We start from the raw sequence: 20,618 nt of genomic DNA on the forward strand, positions 1-20,618 counted from the left end.
TCCTGATCTCTCTGTCTAGGACTAGGATAGGAGGTATGGAACACAGCCAGTGTCAATAATCCAATCCCAGCCCCGCTTCTGTTGTCGGAAAGCAGTGCCTCCTAGGCCACACTCTCTAACTAGGATGAAACCAGGCTGGCCTTGAATTTATCCTTTTTTCCTCTAACCCACAGGCTAGGATTATGGGTGTAAAGCCAGCTCACACCTGGCTTTAAACTAGCATTTAATAGTGCTCGGTCCAGAAAGTGTTCCAGGAAGTACAGGAGAAACCAAGAAGATTCCATCTCACTAGTTGTAAGGGTTGGAACAGTCCAGGGACTGAGATTTGAGACACTAGTCAAGGTGACTATCTCTCTGAAGGTCACTGGAGACCCACCCTTCAGATCTGAATTAGCTTTGAGCTCTTTTGTAAATAACAAAGAACTGTGACGGAAATGCAAATGGTCCCATCAGCTGAGGGCTTGCCCTGTGGAGAGCAGCTCACCCTCGCTAGGTCTGTAAATTCATTTCAACAGATCAGTTTGCAGAGTTCTGCTTAGCCTAGGGGCCGTAGGGTGGGGAGCACAGATAAGACAGGGACTAGTCCAATTTGTTAGAAGTTGATTCCTATCCCAAAAAAAGGGATTTTAGTATTAGAATGCAGATTTTTAGATTTTGGTATTTGCAGTTGTTTGCTGTGCTGGGGGCTGTTTTTCCCAGAGCTTTATTCATTACAATAAATATGTGCAGGCTGCCCATCCTTTCGGCCAAGCTTTAAGGTCTCCACCCCTCAATGATGACCACGAGCACACTCACACACACACACTGCAAAATGGATACATCCAAGGTGGACACAGCACCTAAAGAATGACACTCAACATTCACACACACCCATGAAAATGAGGCACCCCTACCCCACCCCACACACAGAGGTCCAGGATGGACCCAACCACATGCACTCCTGACTCTTAAGGGCCAGGGGAGTGCTATGCCAGCAGAACATACCAGAGCGGGGGAAAAAAAAAACTTACACACAAACGTGGGAGAAAAAAAAAACATTCAAAGTTTATTTCGGACAGACAGCTTCAGCAGGTAAAACTACAGCGTAGCTCACACATTCATTCACAGGGTGTGAGAAAGCCACGGCTGGTGTGTTCTCTGTAACAATATCCACTTCACAGTGTAAACAGCTGAACAGGAGAACCAGCGAACACTTTTATCACAGGCTTCACGTACAATCCCAGAAGGAAAGGCACAACTTGGCAAAAAAAAAAAAGTTTTGGATCCTAAAATCAGGTGCAAGAACAGAGGAAAGGAAACTGGCGGACGAGCCTCCATCCTCATTTTGGCAATGGTATTCCACAGGGCAGGAAGAAATCTACCCAGGAGCTTGTGAAAAGTCCCTCCTCCCCCATTAAACCATCAGAACACTGTTACAACAGCTGCTCAAAATTATACGCACAAAAAAGTGTAATTTTTTTAAAAAAGAAAAGAAAAGGGCACAGCACCAACCAAGGGGACATCCTGAACATCTGGCCCTTCTCACCACATTAACTCTCAGGTTTAAGACCCGGGAATACTTTGCGGTCACCAAATAGCAAAACAGACTTTTTGGCTACAAAAATAAAAATAAATGAGGTAGATAAATTAAAGTCCTCACACCCAAGACTTGCCTGTCTCAACGTTATAATCTTCACAAGAGGGAGGGTGGTGTGAAAAGTCTTCAAGACTCGGGACAAGGAAATTCAAACAGAAAGAGAGGAGCTGCAGGAGACTCGCTGGTCCTGGTCCCGGAGGAGGGAACTGCAGTTCCCCAATGCAACAGGCACCAGAGGAGCCACACAAAAAATCACCCCAGGTGCCCGCTCTGGACCCCATCCACTCCAGGGTCTGGGAGAAGGTGATTTGTAGGAGAAATGGGGGGCGGGCGGCACTCTTGGGGCTCCCAATCTTTTAAATAAGCAGCAGAGTAAGTGGTGGGCTCTCTAGGGAATTTGTGGAGGGCGTCGTACAATAAGGTTCAAGGAGGTGGGCTAACTGGACCAGCTTAGTTGTGAGGTTTCTTCCTCTTTTCTCTGAAAGTACATTCATAAACAGAAGATGAGAATACAGGGTTGGGAGGGAGATAAGCCAGGTCCCCACAAAGATGTCCATTACCCGCATTAGTCGCCCACCGTGGAAGCACACAGCACTCTCTCCCCTGGACTGCGGCGAGCTGTCACTTCCACTGTGGACCAATTGCCCCAACTGTTTCACTTTGATACAGGTGACAGTCTTTGGAAACAGCCACGAGGTCACACAAAGCTTCTAGGATACAGTTTGTCCCAAGGAACAAAGCTACTCTTCAAAACCCGCTTCTTTGCAAAACTTAAGTCTGTTTTGGTGGATTTTTTTTCCCTGTTTTTCAATTTTCCTCTTTTTTTTGGTTTCTTTTTTCCTTTTTTGGGAAGCAGCATAGCAACCATGAGATTGTAGGACTGCCCAAGGCTGTGGTCATAAGCGTAAACATCACTTGTGTATCAGGAAGGGAAGCAGGAGATGGTCAAGGAAACTAAAGAAGGAAGCAGATCTCTCTCCAGCTGCATGCCCCCACCCCCCTTAGCTGACTGCGATCTTGTTTTCTTCCAGAAAGTGGGGAAACTGGTGCTTGGCCACACCATCAGGAACAGCAGGCTTCTCCATGTTCCCGCCCACAGCAGACTGAGAGCTGTCGAGCTTAGAAAGCGTGGCATTGCTCACCACAGAGCTGGCCCCCAGGGACACGGGCAGGGTGGGGATGCCTCCGCTCTGGATCACAGAGATCTCATTGGTCTTCATGGCCAGGCCCCCATTGAGGACGCTGGTATACTGGTTCCACGTGGTGGGATCCACACTCACCGCCGCTGGGGGAAGGAGTTCCTTAGGGAACATCTCGGGCACTCTCTTTCCCTCGGAGCCTAACACAGCCATGCTGTTCTCTATGGCCAGCTTCCTGCCCCGGCGGGCAGAGTTATTGTTGGCCCCATGTGTCGTGTAGTGTACCTGTGGGGGACAGCAAAGAGGGTTTCATCAGATAGAGTCCCCTGCCTGTTCGAAAGCCTAAGCCAACCTCCACGTGGGTGTTCGCCTCCATAAGGTGCGCACCATCCAACCTTCAGAATACACTTTTTCTTAGAAACTGCACAGGGGTGGTGGACAAGTTTGAGAGGGAGGAGGGCCTTGAGTTCAAGAGCAGCCTGGGCAACATAGTAAGACCTTGTATCAAGCCAGAAAAATAAACTCAGGTGTCTGACGGTTTAAGAGGATTTTTGTACATATATTGGGGAAAGAGGTGAGGGGACATCTTTGGCCAACGCCCCTACCAACATTAATAAGGGTAGGAAATACTCTCCAGCCGCATCTGCCTAGCCATCCATGGGTGCATTTACAGAAATGCTTACACAAGACATCATGCAAGTGTTCATGTCTGAGCTTAACAAACCTGTTACTGAGTAGCAGTGACGTGGAAAAGCTCTGTAAGCAGACTGTCTGCATTGAGGTTCTTGCCCTCGTGTTATTGTTACTTTACCCCCACTGTGGGGTAAAGGACAGGTGTACCTCTTACTACATGTCAATCTCACGAATATGCAAATGAAAATATTACTTAAAAGGTGATTTAAGACAGGAGGTGGTGGCGCTCAATCCCAGCACTTGGAAGGCAGAAGCCAGCAGATCTCTGTGAGTTCAAGGACAGCCTGGGCTACACAGAGAAACCCTGTCTTGAAAAACAAATAAATAATAAACCAAACAATAACAAAAGAGACAAGTCTCTCTGACATTGAATACTCCCCACCCCTACACCTTCACCTCCAAAGAACTGGAACCACCAAGCCTGGTTTAGAATGTGCTGGGGACATCCCAAGGACTGTACGAATACTAGGCAAGCACCTCAAAACCAGCTACACCCCAGCACCAATGGGTCTGTAGACCAGACTGGCCTCAAACTTGCAGAGATCAACCAGCTTCTGCCTCCCAAGTGCTGGGATTAAAGGCGTGCACCGTCACTAGCACCGTCACTTTTTTGGAAGTGCAGGAGATCAGACAGAGACTTCTGAAAGAAGCCAGTGTCTAACACCAAGTGGTGAGAGGCATCTCACACAGGTGCTGAGAACTGAACTCAGGTTCTCTGCAAGAACAGCAAATGCTTTTAGCCCTGAGTTATCTAGAATACTGGAATTACAAGTGTGACTCGCCACAATGCTTTATCTCACACCAAGCTCAAGAGCATCACAGTTCAGAACTAGAGGATGGAGCGGTTAGGAGCACTTGCTACTCTTGCAGGGCCTGAGTTCGACTCCAGAACCCACATGGGAGCTCAGACACATCAATTACCTGACTGACAACCTTCCCCTGACCTCCATTAGAACAAGGCACAGCCATGGTGCATTCATACACGAAGGGAAAACACTTGTACCCACAAAAGAAGATGGCTAGGTATGGTGGCTCACACCCATAATCCCAGCAGTCAGGAGGACCATGAGTTTAAACCGGCCTAGGCTACGAGACACAATACAGTTGGGGCATGGTGTGGTGGCACGTGCCTGGAGTCTCAGTGCAGAGACAGGTGGATCTCTGAGTTCAAGGCCATTCTGGTCTACACAGAGAAACCCTGTCTGGAAAAAAAAACAAACACGACAAAACAAAGCTAAAAACAAAAGAAAAAAAAGAAGAAACACACACAAAACAAAGACTAGGGCTAGAACTCAGCTTACCCAGCAATCACAAGACCCTGGGTTCGCCGGGCGGTGGTGGCGCACGCCTTTAATCCCAGCACTTGGGAGGCAGAGGCAGGAGAATCTCTGTGAGTTCGAGACCAGCCTGGTCTACAAGAGCTAGTTTCAGGACAGGCTCCAAAAACCACAGAGAAACCCTGTCTCAAAAAAAAAAAAAAAACAAAAACAAGACCCTGGGTTCTCAGCAAGACACTAAATAAAAACTAGGTTTGGAGGCAGTCTGTCACACTAGCAGTCAGAAGGCACCAGCAAGGTCATGAGTTCAAGCTCAGTGAGTTCAGGAGCCTGGAACACCTTTCTTCCCAAAACAAAAGCTTCATGCGCTGTCTGAGATGTAGCTGTGCTCTAGCCTGGCTGTCCTGGAATTCACTGTGCTGACCAGGCTGGCCTCAGAGATCCACTTGCCTCTGCCTCCCCGGTGCTAGAATAAAGGCGGGACTGCAATAGGTTTTTCCCTTTTCAGTGGTGCTGCGGCTGGAGCCCGGAGCTTGTAAATATTAACCCACCACTATGGCATTGTGCTGCACCCTAGCCCCTAACCCCCCTTTTTGGAAACTGGGTCTCACTATGTAGCTTTAGCTGGCCTGGGAACTTGCTATGTAGATCATGTTGGCCCTCCAACTCAAGAGAATCCCCCTGCTTCTGCCTCTGGGATTGCAGTGTTCAAAATTAAAAGGCCAAGACACCATAAACTGGTGGATGTTTTCTACCCATAGAGGCCACGGACCAATCCGTGAGAACCCACCTTCAGGTTGCCTTTAGTGGTGAAGGCTCTCCCACAGATGTTGCAGACGAAGGGTTTTTCACCTGTGTGTGTCCGCTCGTGGATCTGAAGGGCGCTGGCAGATGAGAAGTTCTTTCCACAGCGTGTGCAGCAGTGTTGCTTGGCCTGTCGGCGTGGCTGGGCTGCGAGCAAAGGTGCCATGCCTGAGGACATGCTGGAGGGTCCCACAAAGGTACCAGGAACTTCAACTTTGACATAGGTGGGCTGGGCTCGGAGAAACGTTGATGGGATGCTGGTGCGACCTAAGGGGGAGAGGTGGGAAGAGAGATCAACTTTTGTCATCTAATAGCCAACTCACTGTCTGAAACAAACCCTCCACGACAATCGTCTGCTAGGCGAGCTGAGTAGCTCATGTAGATCACAGTTCAGCCGCAGCTTGGAGTTTTTCAGTGTGTGTATACATGTGTACATGCCGGTGTGGAAGTTCAACGGCAGCCTTGTTGTTCATGTTAGCAATCAGGTCTTTGAGACAGGGTCTCTGAAGGATCTAGAATATCAGCAGGGGGGGCTACTGGCCCCTGAGCTTAGTGATCTGCCTTTCTCCCACCAGCTAACAGCGGTTACAAACACAGCATGTCTGGCCTTTTACATGGAGACCTGAACTCAACTCAGAAGCGAAGCGAGTGCTTAACCAATCACCAAGCTCACAGAAAACAAAACTCACTTAGGAAAATTTGCCCTTTTTATGGTGTAAAGTATGGGTAACAGAAGTATGCGTGCAGGTAACATTCAAGTCGGAATAAGATATCATCTCAGCTACTTCACTGGGAAGTAGAGGCAGGAGGATCTGACTGTAGAATGAATTCAGGCTGGTATCCTCCCCAAACTCCTAAAAAAAAAAGTCAGATATGGTGGTGCGGTGGTGCATGCCTTCAGTTCCAGCACTTAAGAGGCGAGAAGGCAGGCTGATCAAGTCTGAAGTCATCCTGGTCTACATAGTGATACCCTATCTGAAAAGAAAAACATCAAAAGGATGAAGGCTGGAGGGCTGTGGACCAGAGAAGGGGGGGGGGCTAACCTAGGTTAAAATCCCAGCAGCACAATGAAGTCACCATCACACCAAACCTAGGCATTTTCTGTGATTCTAATGAGGTATTCTGGATCAATGGACATCACCTGACACATCTAACATAGGTATTGTCTTCATACATGAACAGTTTCAGAACTGGACCCTCAGTTCAAGCAATTACTGCTTGATTTATTTTCGTGGCCCAAACAGTGCCTACTTCCTCAAATACCTACCCATGGGGTCAAAAGAGAAAAGAAAAAAAAGAGACAAACCCAACATCCATGTTGTCCATATGATCCATGATAGAGTCTACCAGGTACTAAGACAGAGGCAATTATCAGAGCCCTCTACCCAGAAGTACAGAATAGCTAATTGCCCTACAGAAACGTCAAGTTCAACCCAGGCTCTTTTTCTGGTGACCTCGAGCCCAAAAGGGACATTAAGTGAAATCCAAAGCTGCATCACCTTCCGTGTCAATGCGGCAGCTCTCTATGCCCTCGGTCTTGATCACCTCAGGAGACCGGGACTTGACGCTTTCTGCTTGGCTATTGGCAGGGGACACCGCCTGGAAGCACATGGTTTCCGCAGCCTCTGGGCTTCGGCTCTGACATTCCTGCTCACCCACGAGTGAGGACGAGTCATTGGCCAGGCAGCTGTCACTCTCCACCGGGCCGTTTTCTCGGCTGCTCTGTCGCTGCAGGACCAGAGGGGAAGGAGCCCCTTTCCCCTGATTATCCAGGGAAGCCATCACAGAAAAGCCCAGAATGGGTGACACCAGGTGGGCACTGGGAACTGATGCGGAGACCTTGGCGGAGCCACCGGGGACATCCTGGGAACAGACGCCATCTGCTTCAATCTTTTCCACCGTGTCTTCCTGGCCAAGAGCACTGGCATTGCCATTCTCGCCCATGACCATGGGCTCGGGACCGGTAAAGTCGCAGGGGCTTTCTGGCAGGGGCGTGTTAGGGATCTGGCCACCCATGTGCATGCGGATGTGCTGCTGTAGGAGGACGGCGTTGGTGAACTTCTTCTGGCAGATGGGGCACGAATGTTGTGTCTTTACGGCGGTGTTGTTGGTTCGGTGAACCCCAAGGTGTGTCTTCAGATTGCCTTTGGTGGAAAAGGCCCGGCCACAGACCTTACACTGGAAGGGTCTCTCCCCCGTGTGGGTCCGGTAATGCATCTTGAGGGAACTCTGACAGCTGAGCACCCGGTGACAAATGAGACATTCATTGGGGTCAGTAGTGGCCTTGTCAATGTTCTCCACGAGTTGCTGCAATTTCAGAGTCTCCGATCCTGACTCCGGGGTCCCACTCCCCTGGAAGCCCCCAACCCTTGGGGGAGTGTGCACCAGTCCCACCCCAAGTAGTGGAAGTCCCACCTCACTTTCTGCAGAAGGCCCTGGCTGCATGTCATTGGGCAAGGAGCCACCCATGAGGTCCTTGGGATTGGGCCCCTGAGGGAGCTTCTGAGGTAGCCCTATGGGAGGGGTTCCCAAGACATGGACAGGCTTGGTGTCTACAGAGAGACTCGATTCATCTACAGGGATGGGGACAGAGAGTGCATAGGGGGAGCCGGTGCCTGGTGTCACTTTGTCCTGGAATTCAGCAAACAGCTGCGGGTTTGCCTTCACCTGAGGGTGTCGATGGAAGTGTACCTTGAGGTTGCCCTTGGTGGTGAATCGGTGACCACAGACAGAGCACACGTAAGGTCTCTCTCCGGTGTGGGAGCGGAGGTGGATCTGCAGAGAGCTATCGGTCCCGAAAACCTTGCTACAGTACTTACACTTGTGTTTGCCGAGGATGGCTTCGTCCTTGGCCTTGGCATCCAACGCCGATGCAGACATGTTTGGGGGCTTCCCCTTTCCTTTCTTGGACGGGTCGAGTGCCACAGTGGAGAAGGGGCTCTGAAGAAGCACAGAGCCTGGGGTCTGAGGTAGCAGGGCACTTGGAAGGCGAGACATGAAGTTGGGGAGAGCCCGAGTTCCTCCATCAGGCTTCAAGGCGAAGGGCGGAAACCCTGAGGACAAGGAGCTGGCTGCAGAGGGGACACTGGCATGAGGTAGTTTGGCTGGTTTCAAGGCATCTAGAGACAGGGCCGGGTTTGAGGATTTCTGGCTCAGCAGAGCCACAGCGGCAGACACCTGCTGGGATACGGACACCTGCTGAGACACATGGTTGCTTAAGGCCTTCAGAGTGTCCGCACCGGCCACTCCGGAGTGGAGGGCATGTGCGGCCCACATGTTCACCTGGACACGGATTTGTTCTGTAAGTTGGATCTGCTGGAGCTGCTGCTGCTGCAGACAAAGGATCTGCTCCAGGACCCACGGGATGCTGTGGGCAGCTGGCACGGGTGCTGCGGGGGCATCCACACTCCGCTGGTTCACTGCCACCTTGGTACCACGGAGCGCCTGCAGAGTCACGTTGGTGTTGGCCACTTTGCCTTTGGGTAAATAGCTTATGTCCTGGGGTGTAGGTGGCAGGGCATTCTCTGTCTTTAAGTACAGGATGGAGTCCGTGCCCAGCTTTTCCTTCGAGTCCCCAGAGTTGCTGCTGTTGTCTTGGTGACTGTCCTTATTACTTGGGCTGTCTGGCTGGTGGCTCAGGACACCTCTGGGGAAGTCATCTGAAGGCACTGGCCCCTCACTGTCATTCATGATGAGGACAGGAGGATTTTTAGTGCAACTTCTCTTGTGTTCCAGGAACTCAGAGAAACTGAAGAACTCAGCACAACACTTGTCGCAGATGTGGGTCTCCTCCCGCCGGGGGCGCTTCCCCAGGGCCGTGTCCTCCATCATCACCTCACTGCCATTTCCCGGGGAGTTCACTGGAGCACCTGTGCAAGGGGAGAAAAGAGTGAACACTCTGTCCTGAAAGAGGGCGTGGAACGAAGTGTGTGTGTATGAGTGTTTGGTTATAATATAAAATTGAGAAAGGCTTTCAAGGGGGTAATGGTAGATGTGTGGAAAGAAGATGCAGGCAAAAGGACACAGAAGTCATAAAAGACGACAGAAAGCTATTTTTTTAGTTTTAACCTGCAGGGTTTTTTTTTCATTTTTTAGTGCTGGATAAATGCACAAGGATGCACTGGACAGTGAAAGGGTAAAGCCTTGAGCAAAGCTGCACAGCTTCAGAATGGACGCTCTGATGGCTCAGTCAGTCACTGAGATTCACAGGGTTTCCTTAAACAACTGTGTGATGTTTTCATGTGAGTTAATAAGAATAAGGTGATTTTCCTTAAAAAGATCTGTTCTATGACTGGCATTTGTTGAAAAAAAAAAGGAAGGAAGGGAATTAACACCCAGGGCAAATGATGTCACCAAGAGACTTGGAGACCTGAACTTCAAAGTCACAGACTGGGAACTGGACAGGGTCTTTGGCAAACACATTAGGCTCAGTGTTTAGCATCACTCTAAGAGGAAGACTAGGGACCAGCAAGACAGTCACAGAGAATGGCGCTTCCTGAAGGCCAAGGAAGAGATGGAGTTGAGGGGCTTCACCAGAAACTACTGAAATCATCCATAGGAACCTTCAGTTTCCCAGAGCCTCGAGGAGGAACCCTGTCATCTCAGTTCAGACTTTCCACACCTGTGAGAACGAGTCAAGGGCTGTCATCCAACCTGTAGAGTTACAGCAATAACCGACACACAGCTATTTTATTATAGGATCTTACTTTGTAGTCCAGGTTAGCATTGAACTCACAGCAATCCTGCCTTGGCTTCCCAGGTGCTAGGATTACAGTCATGTGCCACTACTAGATGGTTAAACCAATCCTCGTCGATCCCTGGAAAGGCCAATAGAGGGGGCTGGAGAAATGGCTCAGTGGCTAAGAGCACTGACTGCTCTTCCAAAGGTCCTGAGTTCAATTCCCAGCAACCACATGGTGCCTCACAACCATCCGTAAGGAGATCTGGTGCCCTCTTCTGGCCTGCAGGCACACATACAAACAGAATACTGACAATACTGTATACATAATAAATAAATATTAAAAAAAGAAAGGCCAATAGAGGACAACCAATACTGAGGACACTGGAACCTGACCTCCTCCATGACCCAAGCAAAACAGAAGACAGGGGGCTGGAGAGATGGCTCAGAGGTTAAGAGCATTGCCTGCTCTTCCAAAGGTCCTGAATTCAATTCCCAGCAACCACATGGTGGCTCACAACCATCTGTAATGATGTCTGGTGCCCTCTGCTGGCCAGCAGGCATGCAGACAGACAGAATATTGTATGCGTAATAAATAAATATTTAAAAAAAACAAAAGACCGTAAATCACATTTCAACCCAGGCAATGAGCACCCAACATTCAGGGGTAGCAGAAGTTTAAAGGTGCTGCTAACAAGACAACACCAATCCATCCCAGATTAGGCAAGCCTGTGCTATCAGGTACCTGGGAGGCTGAGGTAGAAAGATCATGAGTTCAAAGTCAGCCTGGGAGCTAGACCTTGAGGACCTTTAACCATAGCACTTGGGAGGCAGAGGCAGCAAGATCTCTAGGAGTACAAGACACCTGGTCTACAGTCTGAGTTCCAGGACAGCCAGGGCTACCCAGAGAAACCCTGTCTCCAAAAAAAAACAAAAAATAAAGGGAGCCTATGGCCACGCTCCTCCATCTGCTGCCTTTCAATTCCTAGGCATTAAACACAGAAGACTCAAGTTAGGAGTATTCCACTTGGTCTTTTTCAGTGTAAGACAGTGCAAAAGCAATGCCTTCAACACCTGGTGTCCGCGATTCTGAATCCTTTCTCCCTTCATCACTTCTGTCATCTGTGGCCACATGGATGGGTTTGCTCGTGCAGTTCCATGCATGGAAATCAGGACAACTTGTGGAACTGGTTCTCTCCTCCACCCCCGGGATCAAGAGATTGGACGAGATCAATTGAATCTTAACCAGCTGAGCCTAGAACATGTCTTCAATATTGTTTTCTGAGAGCCTCACAAAGGCCAAACCGATCCTCATCCTCCTGCCTCTTCTTCCCGGGTGCAGGATCTACAAATTTTTTTGGGGGGGGGTTATGACAGAGTCAACTCTCGCACGCTGGGGAAGCACCTAGCACCGCACGGCAACCCAGCACAGCATCGGTTTTGACTGATGTGCCTGCCAAGTTCAATCTACCACAGCCTTAATACAACTCTCAAGTGTTATTGATTTTGGACCAAGTGACAGGATGGTACATCATGAGCCTCGTGTAGCTTGAGGGAACGGACAGGACAATAGCCAAGGCACCAAGTCCCAAGTCCTGGATTTACACCTTAAGAAACGTTTATCAAGGGCCTGGAGAGATGGCTCACTGGTTGAGAGCACCGGTTGTTCCTGCACTGGACCCAAGTTCAATTCCCAGCACCCACATGGCAGCTCCCAACTGTCTGTAACTCCAGTTCCAGGGGATCTAATGCCCTCCTTGGACCTGTGGGCACCGCACGTACATCACACACCACACACACAGACACACACCCCTTTGTAAGGAAGCCACTCAAACTCAAAACTCAAAAGATTTTAAAAAGTCCCTATCTATAAATGTGATGCAACTAGGCCCTCAGCACAGAGGTCAAGTCACGCCCCAAACATTACTCAGCAGGTTCCTTCCGCACTGAGGAGGGGGCACTGGAGACATGTGTTAGGTCTTTCCTGGTACATACAAGTCCTATGACCATACTCTTCTCTCAGCAATACAGGGAAGACTAGGAGATAAAGGATCCGCTGACTAGGAAGCCCTGGAACAAGAACACTTTAATCCCAGAACAAGAAAGGCAGGGGCAGATTCATCTGTGAAGTCCAGGTCACCAGGACAGTAAGGGCCAAGTAGAGAGAAACACTGCCCATTCTCTCAAAAAAAGAGAAAAAAAAAACCTGGGAATGGCTTAGTTGGCATGGGAGCACAAAGACCAACTGCTGGGCAGGGTGTGTCAAGACATAATGTCTACAGGGAAGTAAAACTTTTGCCTCCTAGACAGGGTCTGTGATGGTCTGGGATAGAAAACAGTAGACCAGGCTGGACTTGAACTCAGAGAGGCAACTGCCTCAGACTCCAGAGTGCTGGGATTAAAGGCTTGTGCCATCACCAAAAGGTCCAACCAGGGTGCAAAGGCTCCCAGTGAAGTCTGGGTCTCCGTTCTGCCTTCCCACATCACCCACTCCGGAAACCACTCATGTCTTGCACAGACCATCCCGGTTTCTTCTCCTCAGGCTGGGTCAAGTGTCCCAGACTTCCCTGCTCTCCAGCCCTGTGTCCAGATGACCTCAAAAGTCTGAGCTCCAGCTTCCAGCTCTCTGGTGCTAGAAAATGCTTGAAACACCACATCTAGTTTTAAGGTTTCTGAAAGGCTGAAGATGGACTCAACAGCTTAGCTTCAAGCACGCTGGGCAAGCAGTCTACCAAGAGGACCCCCATATCTGCCTTTATACGAAGTTAACTAGACCACCTTTGTAGTCAGGTCTTTGACATACCCTTGAACCCATTTTGCAGATGTATATACACTTAGGCTCAGCAAGAACTAGGTAACCACATCTATTTCTTTCTTTTTTTTTCTTGTGTGCCCTAGGCATGAAACAGCTTTGGCCACCAAGATAGGCATCAAGCTAGGATGAACAAAGGACTCCATCTGCTCTGTCCCTGGCTGATATAAGACAACACCACCACCAAGGTGTCTCTTTGCCCATTGCCAGGGACTGCACATCTATTTCTTAAGCTGCACCAGTTTCTGGGCAATTTCTCCATTTCTCGCGTCATTCCTCCTGATGTTAACCACGAGTGTTTCCCGACCTCGTACATACCAAGAACCAGACTCTCCCGATTCTAAAGCAGGCATTTGAAAATTCTGTTGAAACAAAGTCTTCTTTGCTCACTAAATAGCTCAGGCTGACCCCAAATTCCTGACAAGACTCCTGCCTCAGTTTCCCAAGTACTGGCATTTATTATAAGAGTGTACTGCTCTGGCTGGGCAGTGGTGGGTGGCACACACCTTTAATCCCAGCACCCAGAGGTAAGTGGATTTCTGTGAGTTCGAGGCCAGCCTGTTCTACAAGCGCTAGTTCCAGGACAGCCAGGGCGGTTATACAGAGAAACCCCATCTCGAAAAAGAAAAAAAAAAAAGAAGGAGCGCACGAGTGCACACCACACCCAGCTCTAAGGCAGCAATCTTAACCTGGAATCCATTAAGCTCACCTAAGACTTACCATTTCTTTCCATCGGGGACGTAAGTATTAACACCTCAGACTGTCATACACCAGACTCTCCGAATGATACCAGAGGGTGCTATGGCTCTTGCACTTTCTGGGTAACTGAGGCAGTTGGCTGGCAGATAGGATACCAGGCCTGCCATTTTATCAAAAAAAAAGGGGGGTACACGTGACTGCAATAGTCCCCTAATATCGGTAAAGGGGGGGGACCCTGTAGACACCAATGCCAGAGGTTGAGAGGGTCCTATCAGTTACTACCAACTCACCCTCTGGTATGACCCCCACCCCCACACTGGGTAAGAAGGGCTCTCTCCCACTGAGCAGTATCTCCAACCCCCAAACTTTAATCTCCAGGATTTAGCGTACCCACCTGCAATGCAAATACTATGTAAATAGTTCTGGGACTGCATTGTGTAAGCCAGAAACAATAGCCAGCATGGGGTCATCTTTGCCAGGTTCAAGAGTCTTGAGCGGGAGAAGATAAGGACTAAATGTCTGTTCGCCGGTCACTGCACTTTGCTCCCTAGAATTCTGTGCCCTCTCAGCATTCGGCTGAGAAGGGGTCTATGACACAATCCAGGAGGATCCCCCAGTGATAGACAGGCAGGATGCCAACTGCCTTCACTACTGTATACACAAGCCCCAAAGCCACCTCAGCCCCTCTCCCCCCTTGCCTGGCCGCTCACAGCACCAGCAACACCCACCTAAAACTGCAGCCTAAAACTGTTTGCTTAAGCAGTAAAAAACCACCTTGGCCATACCACCGTCGGCAAATAGTGGGACCAGTACCTGCAGGAGGAGTATCTGTCAGGAACAACTGCTGGCTATGCTTAAGTTAGCCTGAAGGGAAGGAAAGCCAAAGTCCACAGGGAGAGCGCCAGCAAGCAGGGCTTCCATCCCCCACCCCGAATTTGAGGAATGTTATCTCTCCAGCATCTAGTTATCCAGTAAAGTTGGAAGAATGCAGTAAACCCAGCAGGGGTCTTAGATTCAATCTCGGGCCAGATGGATGGAAAATACCCTGACTATTGTATAGGAAGAAAGCTAATCAGCCAGGAGGCCAATCCCTGGCCAGAGACACTCAAACAGTTAAAAAATAAAATAAGATCTGTACATCTCGATAAAAGCCTGGCGACTCAGGTTTTGCTTATCTGTTACCGGTCCTGTATTAGAAGAATGACAATGAGCAGCTTACCTAAGGAACCCAGTATCTCAGGCCCAGCCCTACCTCCAGGATAAGTGCTTACCAAAAAACAAAAAGGAATTATGTCTCTGGGTATTATTGACCCAGCTGTAAGGGCTTAAAAAAAAAACTTGTTTCACATAGCAAAGCTTTGAAATCTACATGGAGAGGTAGAATCTGACCTAATATTATGTCTCTAGTTAATAAAAAAATCCACAAAAATTAAAAGCAGTCATGGATCAAAGTTCAGGGGCCCCATGGAAAAGATTTGAAATGGTAAAGGGGGAGCCACGGGAATGGTCAAGACAGTTGCCACCACATCTACAACCAGAGTCAGATCAGCTAGCCTACTCCACATGCACCTCGTGGCAGCACATAGAGAAAAAAATTAAATTTTTTTAAGTGAGGGAGACCCTGTCCCCTCCTGCCTCAACTGGAACAAGCTTGCACACACCAAAAAGCAGAGGTCTGTCTCCATCCCCTCCCACAGCTTTAATACATCCAGGTGTGTCTGTTAAAAATAGTACAGATTAAAGCGATAATGGTTAGTAACCTCCTGAATTCAACTCCTTTCTTTTCAAATCACATGCCCCCGAGAAATGAACCCAAATTGTTTTAGTTCTGAGTTGTTTCCTGGGGGTCCCTTCCTCCACAGCTTCTAAAGGCAATTTGGAAAGTCAAAGGGGGGCTGCCTAGAGTGACAGATGCTTCCAATTCCAGAAGTTGGAGGCAGAGCCAGGAACATCACATCACAACTCTGGAGGAAGCTGGGATGGTTAGGGCCACGAAGGTGCCGTGGCTACCCAGACAGACCCTGTGTGGAGGAAAAAGAAAAAGGAAAATGGCCAAGCCAAATCAGTTTCAAGCACTAACCATGGTTGCCTTTCACAAAGGAGACCATCCCATCAACAACTGCTCTGGGACCGTCAACAAACACCCCCATGGATTCAAAGAAAGCTAGAGTCAAGTTGGAGGAAAACCACGGACCAAGCCAACTTTCCAGTGGGTAAACTTCCAAAGCTACTTCAGTCTTGAGAATGAATGCAAAGTTCCAGCCTGGGGTCTGGCACACAGCATGTTCCCGTTTCTAAAACTAGTATAAACACCTTGATAAAGTCTCCGATCACACTCCCAATACACAATCATCTTCTTCTAGAACACATTTTCACTGCCAGTGTACACAAGTACCCAAAGCTGGCTGGGCGGGTGGGGGATAATACCCCTAAACAAGGCTACACCCAGAATGGAATGCTGACAGTCTTCCAAATCTTGCCAAAATCCTTTTCTCCAAAATCTCATTTGACACTTTACATCCAAAAGGCGGAAATGCTAACCATGCCTCAGCTGCCCAAAATGTTCCCCTAGCCCCCTACTAAGATAGGAGCCTGCTAACCCCCCATCGCCAATGACAAAGTATCGTTTACTGGCGGCTGAGCATCATTGAGGGTGAAGGAATGCATTTTACATGCAATTTAATGAATAAAAAAGGTCGTGTGCAAATTACAGCCCCCTCCCCCTTTGGGGAGTTCTAAATTCGCTTGAAACTTAACTAAAGCCCAGCACAGGCAGGTCAATAGATGCTGGAAACTGGAGCTAAATTACTAAAAACCTGGGAATCGTAATAGCTGAAGGTTGTAATCCAGTTTAGCACAAAGGGCATTTGGAACCCTTTTGAGAAAATGCTAATTTTCCTTTAAGTACTGTGAGCCCCCTCTCCTCGACCACCTGCGGATTTTTTGATCTGCTAATTATTGCCCGGATTTCATTTTCTTAGCTCAAAAACTGCATTCTCCAATGAACTGACCAAGAGGGATCTAGAAGCTTCGCGGTATAGATTATAATCTAAATTTATCGATACTGAGCCTGATCCCAAAATGCAATCATTAAAAATAAAAAATAAAAATAAAAAGTTCTTCCCCAAGCCACAAGGGGAAAGAGGGCTCCCCAAATCCTTTCTAAAAATTCTTGGCGAAGACTCCCAGGCACAGGAAGGTAGGGATCCCGCAGAGATTCCCCGGGTGCAGATCTCGGGACCCAGCTTGCGTCACTCACCAGGTGTGTGCCCCTATTCGCACATGACCGGTCTCCAGAGGGCGCCCGAGCGCTAAGTGGCGGGGCTCCGACCGCGGGTGATCCGCAGAAAACGCTTCCCAAACCGCGGTGGCAGCGCGCGCCCAGCGGCCTCAGGGCGCAGCCAGGTTAAGCGCAACTTCAGCCAGCGGAGATTTCGGGAGGCCCTTCAGTAGCAAGCTACCCCTCCATACCCCCAGAAAGTCAACCATCACCCAAAGCCAAAAAAGAAAAAAACCACACACTAGTATGCACTCACCCCCAATGGAGGTGGGGGGGGGGGGATGGGAGGTCAGCTCAGGACCAGGGGAGGGGTCAGGGCCGGGAGCTCGCCCCTCCTCTCCCGAGGAAGCAGGCGGGCTTAGGGTTAACCCTTTTGTTCCAGGTGGACCAGGCGACCCAGCCTCTCCTCGGTCCGCCCCCCCACACCAGCTCTCCTGGCCAAGGCACAAAGAGTCCATCCCCCAGCTGCAGGGCCCTAGGATGTGGGATGCTCCGACACCCCAAAACTCACACCCGCTTCCTCGACGAAGTAACGACTTTCCATTTGCCCTGAGGGGGGAAAAAAAATCACCTGGGTGGGTCACTGAACTTTTGATAAACTCGGAAAGTTGCGGGGAAGTAGGATCGCACGCCCGAGAAAGCCGGAGCGTCAGAGTGAAGCGCGCAGAGTCCGCCGCTGCCGTGCACCGCCCACCAAGCGCGGATAGCTGTAATCTGGCGGGAGACCCAGGGGGACCCCCTCCCCCACTTTCCCAATTTCTCCGGCGACAGTCCGGCGGGTAGGGGCGAGGGGCTGGTGGAGACCGGCTGGGAAGGCGCTCGCCCGCAACTCGGGCCGCGCCGAGGTCCTGAACTCCGCGGAGGCGCGGGCCGGGTCAACCCCAGCCCGACCTCTCCCCTTTCACCTCCCGGCGTGTGCTGAAGCCATGCCGCCCGAGGGGTCCGTGCAAAAAATAAATAAATAAATAAGTAAAAGAGGGTGCGTTCCGGCGGGGGTGACCATGCACCCGCCACCCGGGCCCCGGCCGGCACCCTCCCGCTGGCCGCGGTTATTTTTAGATAGTCGGAAATCAAAGATGGCTGGAGGTCAGGCCCCGAAAGGTTAGGGCGAGGATCGACAGCAGGCGGCGTAGCCCCCGGGGAAAGGCGGAAAGCAAAAAAAAAAAAAGTAAACGAAATACCTAAAATTACGAAAAAATAAAATAAAAGCTTCCAACAGAGCTAAATCGAGTAGCCTCCCCCGCCCTCTGTGCTGCGCGGGTGGCCTGCACCCCGGCCTGGGGGTGGGGAGAGGTCGCGCCCCCTCCCCCCACTCTGCCTGGGAGGGGCGCGTACAACAGATCGCCCTCCTGGGGGGGTACCCTAGAGGTGCGCCCCTCCTCCTAGAGGCCCCCAAGGGGGTGGAAGGGAGGGTGGGAAGACTTGGGAGTCTCTTTCTTTTAAAAGCGGCGCGACCGGTGAGGGGAAAAGGCAAGGCAAAGTTGCCGTGTGTGAGGGGGTGCTTGTGTATCAAGGCGAGGGAATCAACTATGGGACTGAGGACAAGGAGAATCAAGCTGGTGGGAGAGTGAGGCAGAAGGAAAATGGGAGGCCAACTTTGCAATAAGAGGGAGAGAACTGGGGGAAACTTTCTTGGGGGGGGGGGGCTGAGGCTACCTCCTTCCGACCCTCTCCGTCTCTCCTTTCCCGGAACGGAGTCCGGGATCCCGGTCCCAAAATCTGTTCCGGGAGCCCGCGCCCTCGAGGGACGCACCGCGGTGCTGGGAGCGCCCTCCGGGACGCACGGACAGACGGGCGCACGGACGGGGCCGCAGCTGCACTCACCCGGTTCCTCCGCCGCCGGCGCTTCTGCGAGGTCGGGGCTCGGCTGCTGCAGCAGCGGCTGCTCGCCCTGGCCCTCCTCCGAGTTGATGTGCTGGGGCTTCGCCTGCTTGCGCCTCGACATGGTGCGCGCATCGGGGCGCCGGGAAGAGCCCTGGTGACTTGCCACCAATTCCTAGAGTTGGGAAATTTTACCCCCCTTCGGCCGGAACGCGCATGTCCCAGTAATTATTATTATCAATAATGCATTGCGATTTATCATGAGCCCTGACAGCTGATTGGCCTGGGTCCAAGACCTCAGAGATCATTTAAATAAGCCCTCATTGATCAGGGAGGGGCGAGGCATGCTGGGCCTTGTAGTCCGGCCCTACATGTGACAAAGGCGTGTTCATCAGGGAAGCGTAGCTAATTAGCATCCGGGCTCAGATTGGCCGGGGCGTGGACCGACTCGGAGGGGACCATCCTCGCGGCCACTGTCCGAGTGTTGGGAAGAGAGAAGAAAAAGCGGGGGAATCGGATTATTGAAAACCAGGGCCGGACATGAAAGTTCTAGAACCGATGTGTCTTGGTAATACGCTCCAAAAAAATTACTGAAGTAGTTCACGTGGTTGATAACTACCAGCTGAAAAAAGAAGGTCTCTCCCTTCACAGAAAAATACTTCGGTTCAATTTTTACCTCTAAACCCAACCTGACCGGAGACTGGAGTCCCTTTCCAGGTTTTTGATTGAAATTTTTAAATTGCTTTTGGAAGGCTGCCGGAGTGGCCGGTGGTACGCGCGGCCTTCTGCCCATCCCAACTCTTCAAGCTACACCCCCCCCCACCAACACACAGAATTTCACACTTCGTCCCACCACGATTTGCGTCGGGATTCACATTCACAAGCGTGGGTTTGTTATTACTGTGTAAACTTTCTGAATTTTAGAAAGTACTTATCAGCCCCTGTTTGCTAACTGTAGAAAGGACAGATTAAAAGCAAAGTTGATCAGAGATAATTTCAGAATAGCGAGCATTTGCGGTTTCAGTCTGCTGTGGGAAAGAGTGGACGTCCTGAAGGTACCTGGGTATTTGTACTCACTGGTCACTAGGACATTTTGCAATGCAAGACCTCGTAACAAAAAAGACCACTTTCGTTAAGAGGTTGTAGGTTCCTGATTCAGGGATGGCCTGGAATTTTCTAAAGGGGCGTGTATGAATATAAAATTATACTTTACAAATCTCATAAATGTAATTGGATAGCTCCCTTCCACAACTTATGAGCTCAGTGGTGAAGGAGTATTCAACTGACTGGTCAGCCTTCTGTGGTGTCGCTGTAAGACCTCTGGATATGTGGTTCTTTATTTGACATTTCCATCCTTATTAGGGTCTGGGCAGACACCAGCCTTTCCTCAGTCTTCGTGCTTGGGGTTTTGTTTTTTGTTTGTTGGGGGGGGGTATTATTATTATTATTAGCTGTTTGTTAAGTTTGCTGTTTCTAAGAAGCTGATGAGGGAGGAAGGGGGAATAAGAGCCTGGCCTCATGAGCATTGAGCATGTTCACCTGAGCCTTTGGACAAACCAAAGCTGAATAAATCAGCTGGAACACGATTTTAATATGAGTAGCTATGGATAAGACCTTATAGAAGAAACCCCTGACTTCCAATTTTGACCAGTCTTCTGGAACATGTTTTGAATTATTTGGAGGATGCCATCTAAAACAAAGAGGACAGCCCTCTTGCAAACCAGGGTGCAGCTGGCAGGGAAGAATTCGTTTTCATGTTACATAAAAGCTCTCAGGATTCTGATACTGAGTCAGAAGGCAGATTAACACCTGCTTCTGCCTAATCTGCCGATATTCTCA

General features: G+C 50.0%; 1 protein-coding gene and 1 non-coding gene across 2 annotated transcripts; both read right to left on the minus strand.

Annotated features, from left to right (window-relative positions):
* Nucleotides 1-2,123: 2,123 nt before the first annotated feature.
* Sall4 (spalt like transcription factor 4) lies at nt 2,124-18,903 on the minus strand. The gene is made up of 8 exons (XM_075962893.1): nt 18,615-18,903; nt 17,973-18,038; nt 17,530-17,811; nt 11,462-11,512; nt 11,242-11,289; nt 6,989-9,358; nt 5,476-5,756; nt 2,124-3,000 (listed from the first exon to the last, which is right to left on the minus strand). The coding sequence occupies exons 1-8, from the start codon at nt 18,901-18,903 to the stop codon at nt 2,578-2,580; spliced, it is 3,810 nt and encodes a 1,269-aa protein (XP_075819008.1). The 3' UTR covers nt 2,124-2,577.
* On the minus strand, nt 13,053-13,194 carry LOC142845304 (small nucleolar RNA SNORA48). Its single transcript, XR_012909864.1, has one exon. It is a non-coding gene; the product is annotated as a small nucleolar RNA SNORA48 (small nucleolar RNA).
* Nucleotides 18,904-20,618: the final 1,715 nt, after the last annotated feature.

This window comes from Microtus pennsylvanicus, chromosome 2 (assembly GCF_037038515.1).
Source record: "Microtus pennsylvanicus isolate mMicPen1 chromosome 2, mMicPen1.hap1, whole genome shotgun sequence".
Lineage (NCBI taxonomy): Eukaryota > Metazoa > Chordata > Mammalia > Rodentia > Cricetidae > Microtus > Microtus pennsylvanicus.

Coding starts and splice junctions, on each gene's coding strand:
- Sall4 (XM_075962893.1), bottom strand. CDS start 18,903: ATGTCGAGGCGCAAGCAGGCGAAGCCCCAGCACATCAACTCGGAGGAG. Junction 9,359..11,241: donor TTCAGAATCGCGGACACCAG/GTGTTGAAGGCA, acceptor CCCCTTGCACAG/GTGCTCCAGTGAACTCCCCG. Junction 5,757..6,988: donor CTGCCGCATTGACACGGAAG/GTGATGCAGCTT, acceptor TCTCCCCCTTAG/GTCGCACCAGCATCCCATCA.